The sequence below is a fragment of the Loa loa genome (genome assembly GCF_000183805.2).
Source record: "Loa loa unplaced genomic scaffold supercont3.687, whole genome shotgun sequence".
Lineage (NCBI taxonomy): Eukaryota > Metazoa > Nematoda > Chromadorea > Rhabditida > Onchocercidae > Loa > Loa loa.
The window spans coordinates 10723-18979 of NW_018108867.1; the positions used below are offsets into that span (position 1 = coordinate 10723).

The 8257-nt window shown below is 32.4% G+C and overlaps 1 protein-coding gene across 1 annotated transcript; it reads left to right on the forward strand.

Annotated features, from left to right (window-relative positions):
- Positions 1-1639: 1639 nt before the first annotated feature.
- LOAG_10604 (hypothetical protein) lies at positions 1640-3369 on the forward strand (the record flags this gene model as incomplete). Its single annotated transcript, XM_003146128.1, has 4 exons — positions 1640-1700; positions 1813-1902; positions 2574-2765; positions 3109-3369. Coding segments are annotated over 4 exons (603 nt in total), but the record flags the coding sequence as incomplete, so codon positions are not given.
- Positions 3370-8257: the final 4888 nt, after the last annotated feature.

An 8257-nucleotide genomic window follows, 5' to 3' on the forward strand; every position in this document is an offset into this window, starting at 1 on the left:
TTTATCAAGACAAGATATACAACTTGACAAAATGATACAATAAAGGTGACAATGCCTATGATGCAAAGTGGGTTATTTAGATTTGTTTTGATCGGACCAGATAACGTCATCAAGAAATGGATTGTTGATTTCAAGCTATGCTTCTCAGCATTATACTCTTTCATTTCTTATTCATCTTACATGAACTGGAATGGATATTTTAAAATTTCGTAAAAATCAAAACAATGATAAAATCCTCTATTTGAGATCATCTTATCTTTGAATGCATTCTTTTTAATTGTTAGGTGACACCACCGGTTATTGTCGAAACGGGTGAAGGTAATGTAGATGTCGAAATGACAATGAAAGATTCTGATTTTATGAAAATTGTTACTGGAAAAATGCGACCTGATCAGGCAAATAAACTTATTTGATATTCAGAATTAAAAAACAGTTAAAAACTTAGAATTTAGTCGGCAATTATTGTATTGAAATTTTTTTGCATTGAAACAGTGTTTAATATTAATGTTGTAAAAAGTTTCCTTTGTTGTTTGATTTCCATCTCATTACATTTTCTTTTCTTTTTGAATATTTAAACTTTGCAACAGTTTGTTATTCTGCTACTGTCTCTTACATACAAGTCGTGTTTATGCAAAAAAGTGCTCCAGCAACAGATTGAAGTATGAAATATAGGTCAATATTTTTGAAATTCATTCACTCCTCTTCAATAATATTTAGTAGTTGATGTCATGTAAAATGGTTTCAGACATTTCAGGCATTACTGAGTGGTTCCGGAATACGAGTTATCAGAAGACTCTCCTTTATACCGAGTAGTTTGCGCTGACATGCCAATGCGGTTAAACTACAATAATGATATCAGTACTTTATTGTACCTTGGCTACTTTATGTATAAAGAAAAAGGAACGGGAATGTCTAATATTCGTTTGTAATTATGAGTAAATAAAACAAGCTTACGATGACAGCAGCGAGAAACATCAGCAGTAGTAATATTTGACCACATTTCTGAACAGGTAGAAACTAAGTTAACATTTTTCTTTCCAAAGTTTAGTTTCAAAAGACCGACACTTCAAATATTGGATCTTCTATTATTTATTGTCTATTATTTAATTATAATCAGTGACACATGATATCCAATTCATTACAAGATGATTTACATTTTTTCCTCTCTTGCAAGCACCGTTTTTTGCAAGTGAATATTTCCATAACAGTGCCATATAATGCAAACAGAGTTATTCAATACCGTACGGATTAAAACCGAAAATTTCCATAAGATTGTCACAAAATGCAGATAGAGTTATTCAACACCGTACGGATTAAATATTCCTTTAACCAGTAACATTTATTACCAACAATCCGCCAATTTTAATTTATGCAAATCCTTACATTTCCTCTGTCATGGAAGCTTTCAAGCTATCAATATTTCTAGTAATCCCGAAGCACATTCACCAACCGCCAGTTCAGGGATCGGAAAATGAGAATTCAAAGGAGAGAAATATAAAAAAATAATTTGAATCGCACGAATTGAAAACTGTTTGAACCTTTGGTCGTTTAATTCCAACCAATCTGAAATAAAAAGCTTCCATACGAGCATTCTGTCATTTCAAAAATTCTGTACTACGCGTTGTTCTTCACTATATCGATGGCATACATTATTTGGTTCAATCTTCTGCTATACATCGTTTCAGTTCAAAATAGTCCAGGTAAGAAATGCTCATTCCAGGCTCAACGGAAGATCCGCAGTTAGATCAGCAGTTTCATTATTAACATATAATATGGTATTTGTAAACACAAAAAATCATATCAGTTTTTTAGTCAAACAGAAGCATGAATGTCGTTATTGCAATGCGACTACGCTGACGCATAAGGAATATTTAGAACATCTTGAAACGCACAAGGAACAAGGTTTATACAAGTGTACTTTGCCCACATGTGGAATGAAATTCCCTACCTCAAAGGGACTTCAACAGCATTACGAGAACCATCAACCTAAACTTCTGTGTGAAATCTGTGGCTCTTTCCTTTCTTATAAGAAAGGACTTGGAGAGCACAAGAAACGATGCCACGGAGTATACTTTGCTAACACATGAAACGATCACAAAATTCATTAAGCCAACAAAGTCACTCAGAGCAAAGAGTATTTCTCAGAAAACCTTAACATTCACGACAATTTGGACGATTTAGTACTAATTGTTTCCGATACAGTTGCACATAACAGTGAGTGGGAAATACTAGTGGACAACTACTGGATGTTAAGGACAATTACAATTAGTGGACAATTATTAGTAGTAAAGAATTATATAATGATATATCGTTTTATTCCTTTTTACTTTACTGCTTTCACTCCATTCCGCGAAGTTGAAAATGCAAAAAAAAATGCAATTTCTGTCGCAAATGTATGTAAAAAAATTGAATACTATCGCGTATTTCACGTATTCTAAATTAATTGGAATGTGAAGATTGTTTTATGGCACTAATATCTTCATGGTCAGTTTCCTAATTGAGTCAGTTAATTACCAAATGCAGTGATTGCAAAATAAATTATAGGCACAAATGTCATAACAGTTGTTTTTCAGGCGTGAAAAAGTATGACTGTCCACATATCGACTGTAATGCGACCATACAAGGCAAAGACGAATATAACAAACATTTCCAAACGCACGATAAACCATTTCGTTATCAGTGCAAACCTCCCGGTTGCAGAAAAGAATTCTGTTATCCATCATCATTTTCCAAACACAAAGAATCCTGTCAATACAAACCTCAGAGTAAAAAGTTCCTCAATTTTTTGGAATCACTGAGAAGACAATAAATATTCCCGTAAAGCCTCTCAGTTTTGCAAATTCACCACGGTTTTTGCATTTACCTATATACTTCAAATGAAAACCCGTGAAAATATGTTATGAAATATCTGTGACCGTGGAGTCACTTCCATTAACAACATAACGTTTTAAAAAAACATGCAGTAAAAAAGTGAACAATTCGTAATTTAAGCTACCTTAAAAGTGATTTAATAGGTCATTGATGCTAATACAGCATTTTTCAAATTATATTCATTAATTAGCGTGTAAAATGATTTTTTTAAACACAAACGTCGTAACAGTTTTTCAGTTGAGCGAAAGCGTAAATGTCGTTATTGTACTGCAACGATACAGATGGGAAAGGAATATTCAAAACATCTCGAAACCCACAAGGAACAAGGTTTGTATAAGTGTACTTGGTCCACATGTGGAAAGAAATGGCGTACCCTAAAATCACTTCGACAGCATTACGAGAAACATCAATCTAAACTTCTATGTGAAATCTGTGGCTCTTTCTTTTCTTATAAGAAAGGACTACGAAGGCACAAGAAACAATGCCACGGAGTTAGAGGTTAGTTTTGCAAAGTTCATGTTTAGCAGAAGAGGTTTTCAACGTCTATGTTCACATAAAAATGAGTTGTAATACATTAACAGCAGTGAAGTACAATTCAACTTACTGCAATGTTTTTCTGACCACTTCTAACCTCAGTAGATAGCTGCTTGTCGTTTATCGCAGTGGATGTTTGGCAGTTACTGATATGACAATGAGCGGAGTGACAGAATCCGAGCAATTAGCGTCCTTATAGCCCAATGAATTTAAATGGTGTTGACTGTTGGGAAATTTGTTTTTCTTTTCTTTGTTGAACTCGTTACTCGACGATACAGATTTATTCCGGAGGTAATATTGTTCTTACAATATTACTAGTTAACAACAGGAAAAAGAGTATAAAATATGTATGTATATAACACTATGAATTGGTAAGCAATGATAAATGAGTTGTACAAAAAGCAAGTAATTAATATGATCAACTAACAAACTCCTTGTCGTTACCTTGGACAATAATTTGATTGTCGGTTAGTTAATAGGCCGTTGAGTTGGGAACACGTTACGGGAAATGTATTTGGTGAATAGAAGAATATTGTAGTTTGTTGTCCAATGGCGAAAATGTCGTCGCTTGTAGTTTATACGTGGAGGATAAGCGAAGTAAGCTCCATCTAAGGTACTTACAATGCTGGCAATAATTTTACTCATACAAGAGTTGCTTACATAGAAGATTAGACTTCTTTGTAAGAAGGAAAATCGCCATAAATCATCTGAACATCAATGAAAAAGATATTTTTACCGATTGACCTTAGACAACAAATTGACCTCTAACATAGAAGAAATTATTTACCAATTTATACAACAAATTGTTTACAACAAATTCTTTAGCTATTTGGACGTATTACAATTTCCTTCAGTTTTTTCCGATACTAGCTTTAAATTTCGGTAATCCGACAGAAAATTTGCATTAGGATTTTCGGGGTTTTTCCGACGTTAACAATGATGATAATAACGTCATCATAATAATGGAACGAATTTTCTATTGTATTCTTTTCCTCATCAATAAGAAATCACTGAAAAGTCCTTCAGAGCTTCTCAGTTTTGCAAATTTAGCAGAGTTTTTAGCATTTATTTATCTACCTGAAATGAGTGAACAATGAAGTGATACCTAAGCAATGTTCATTCTAGACACAAGAGAAGGAAATTCACAATTGGAACATACTTTGGCAAACACAGGAAACCATCACACTGCCGGTCAAAGTTCAGTAAGTCAACAAGATGGGTCGAATGATGAGTATCCCTTAGAAAAATTTAACATCTTGGACGATCCCGATGCTGACATCTTCAACTATCTTAACATCCCCGACGATGTTGTTGTTAATATCTTCGATATTAACATCGACAACTCTAATGGTAATATCTTCGAATGTTAGCATCGCCGACGATGGCAACTTCCTCGACGACTTCAAAATATTTTGCCATCAATGAAAACTGTCTGCTTGCAGTATATTATTTATCTCTTCTCTCCGTATATAAGTTTTATAGCTCTCCGTATATAAGTTTTATAGAAAAAAGAAAAAAAGCTTGGTCATAAGAATTAGCTTTTTTTTTGCCTTGTAAGAATTATCTAAGGATTTTATATGAAAAGAATATATAAAAAAAATTTCCCACTGGAGCTTTGGGTACATTCGACGAATGCTTGCACTTCTTGGCAGAATTTCAGAAATATCAAAAATATCTTTAACCAGTTTTGATAAATGCTTTGATGAAGTAATTTGTCTATTATAATGATAAAGAATTGCTTTTAAACCATGCTTATACAAATCTGATGTCATTAGTGAATCTGTTATCAAGGAATTAATTTGTCATTCTGGATTGTTGTCGGTTAGAGCTACATCAGCCATTCCGCCCAATCAATTAGATAATGATTTTTAATTTTGGGTTAAATAAACCAACAATCCTATATTCCGGAGTGCAGCACTGAGATCAAAATTTACTAATATTATTATTCATTTAGTAACATTTCACATAATTCATAAGTTGTCTCACAGCATATTTAAAGAAAAGAATAACAGAAATTATGTTAATACCGATTTATGAAATGATAAGGAACAATGTGAAAAGAAATTCCATTGGTTTTCAATCCGAATATATCCGTCTACTTCCGTCACATTTTTTTTTTGAATTCGTTTTTCTTTTTCTTTTTTGAACTTTAGCATTATCTTCAACAGTTTAAATCATTCATGTGCATCCTTCAAGGTAGATTAATTTTTATTGTTTGAGAATTTTTCCATTCATCTTTAATCAAGATGTGCAAAAGGATGTATATATTCGAGTGGTCGAAATTTCAATAGTATCAGTTCTATAATGTAACATTCGAGAACTTTACTTGACAACTATTCTAGCACTCTTGTTAGCTTTATAAATTCTTGCAATTCCTCTGAAGCATAAACGATTGTTCAATTTTACTAATTAATGTCGGAAAACTCCGAAAATTATAATGCAAATTTTCTGTCTGATTACCGAAATTAAAGCTACGTTTGAACAAAATCCCGAGATAGTTCGGTTTTTACAATCGGGCAGACGACCATAGGCAAATGTGACAAACATTTCCAAACGCACAATAAACCATTTCGCTATCAATACAAACATCCCGGTTGCGGTAATGAATGCTACAGATCATCATCATTGTGCGCACACAGGAAATCCTGTCAACACAAACCTCAGAGTGGAAGCTTCTTCAGTTCCAAGAAATCACTGAAAATCCTACAGAGTTTCTCAGTTTTGCAAATTCGGCAGAGTTTTTAGCATTTATTTGCCTATTTGAAATGAATGCGCTTGAAAATAAGTTGCGGAATATCTATGACCATGGAGTGGAACAAATTTTTCACATCGTTTGACTCAATGAAGTTATATCTAAGAAACGTTCATTGTAGATTCAGCGGAAGGAACTCCGCAGTTGGGACGTACTTTGGCTGACACTCGAAACCATCACACTGCCGGTCAAAGTTCAGTAACTCAGCAAGATCGCTCGAATGATGAGTATCTCTCAGAAAAATTTGACATCTTGGACGATCCTGATGGCGACCTCTTCGATTATCTTAACATCCCCGACGATGTTGTTGTTAATATCGAAGATATTAACATCGACGACTTCGATGATAATATCTTCGAATGTTAGCATCGCCGACGATGGCAACTTCCTCGACGACTTCAAAATATTTTGCCATCAATGAAAACTGTCTGCTTGCAGTATACTATTTATCTCATTTCTCCGTATATAAGTTTTATAGCAAGAAAAAAAGAAAAAAAAGCTTGGTCATAAGAATTAGCTTTTTTTTTGCCTTGTAAGAATTATCTAAGGATTTTATATAAAAAGAATATATAAAAAAAATTTTCCATTGGAGCTTTTTGGGTACATTCGACAAATGCTTGCACTTCTTGGCAGAATTTCAGAAATATCAAAAATATCTTTAACCAGTTTTGATAAATGCTTTGATGAAGTAATTTGTCTGTTATAATGATAAAGAATTGCTTTTAAATCTTGCTTATACAAATCTGATGTCATTAGTGAATCCGTTAGCAAGGAATTAATTTGTTATTCTGGATTGTTGTCGATTAGAGCTATATCAGCCATCCCGCCCGATCAATTAGATCATAATTAATTAGATTTGATAATAAGTTTGTACCACACCAAACACATTGTGGATCATGCTTTTTCAAATATCGCAAACATAACCATCACCTTCTATCAGCGAAATCAAAAAAAAAGTGTTATGAGTGGTTTTAATCAAAATTCGTAAATTTCTCAAGTATATGATTTGTTACATAAAATTTAACAAATAAATATTTTGGTACCTAAATTAATCAACTCATCAGTTCAAAAAGGAGTCTTTCTCGGCAAATGAGTTGGATAAACCATCAGTCCTATATTCCGGAATGCAATCGTGCATTCCAAATTTATTAACATTATTATTCATTTAGTAACATTTTGCATAAGTACGTGAATCTTCCTACAAATTATTTAAAGAAAAGAGTAATAGAAACTGTGATAATACCGATTTATGAAGTGATCATGAACAATATGAAAAGAAATTCGATCGGTTTTCAATTTGAATATATCCATCTATTTCCGTCACAATTTTTTTTCCTCTAATAATAGATATCATTATCATTGAAGGATGTAATTTTTAGTTAGTTTATCACAATTGTTGATTATTCAAACGTGCCTAATCATTATTCATCTATTACAATGCATATATCTATATATAATACTAGCTTATTTATATTCGTAAATAATACTATATAAATAGTTTACAAATATCGTTTAAAATTTCTTAATTAGTTTATAATTTTTGGCTCTATCATATATTCATTATGCTATTGTAATATCTACATTATCATTAGCTTGCTATCACATCTGCACTATCATTAACTGTTATCATAGCTGTACCATTATTTTACTGACGATACTTTCAGCATGCTATCATGAAAATTGCACGTAAAACATTAAATTCACTTTTTTATTATATGGTAATATTGCTGTAACCCGATTATCATAAATAGCAAACTTTTCCGGTTGTGATTACAATTGGACGTTAGATGTTTTCTTATATAACCATTTAATCTGATAATATCAGCCTACCTTCGTTTCGGATGCTGATTAGTTAATCAGTAGATGATTGATTAATTCTCATAAAATATGAGCAACAAGCTACCAAATTAATGCAACAGTAAGCAATGGATGTATTATTGCTGTAATTAATATTTTGATGAGTTAAATCAAATTGATAATACTGAATGTTTTATTAGAAATGGAAATTTAACAAATTAATTGAAATATTTTCCAGCTTCACCTAATAATATCACCGCCCAATCAATTCATTACTAAAGGCAGAATATAATATTATCAGTT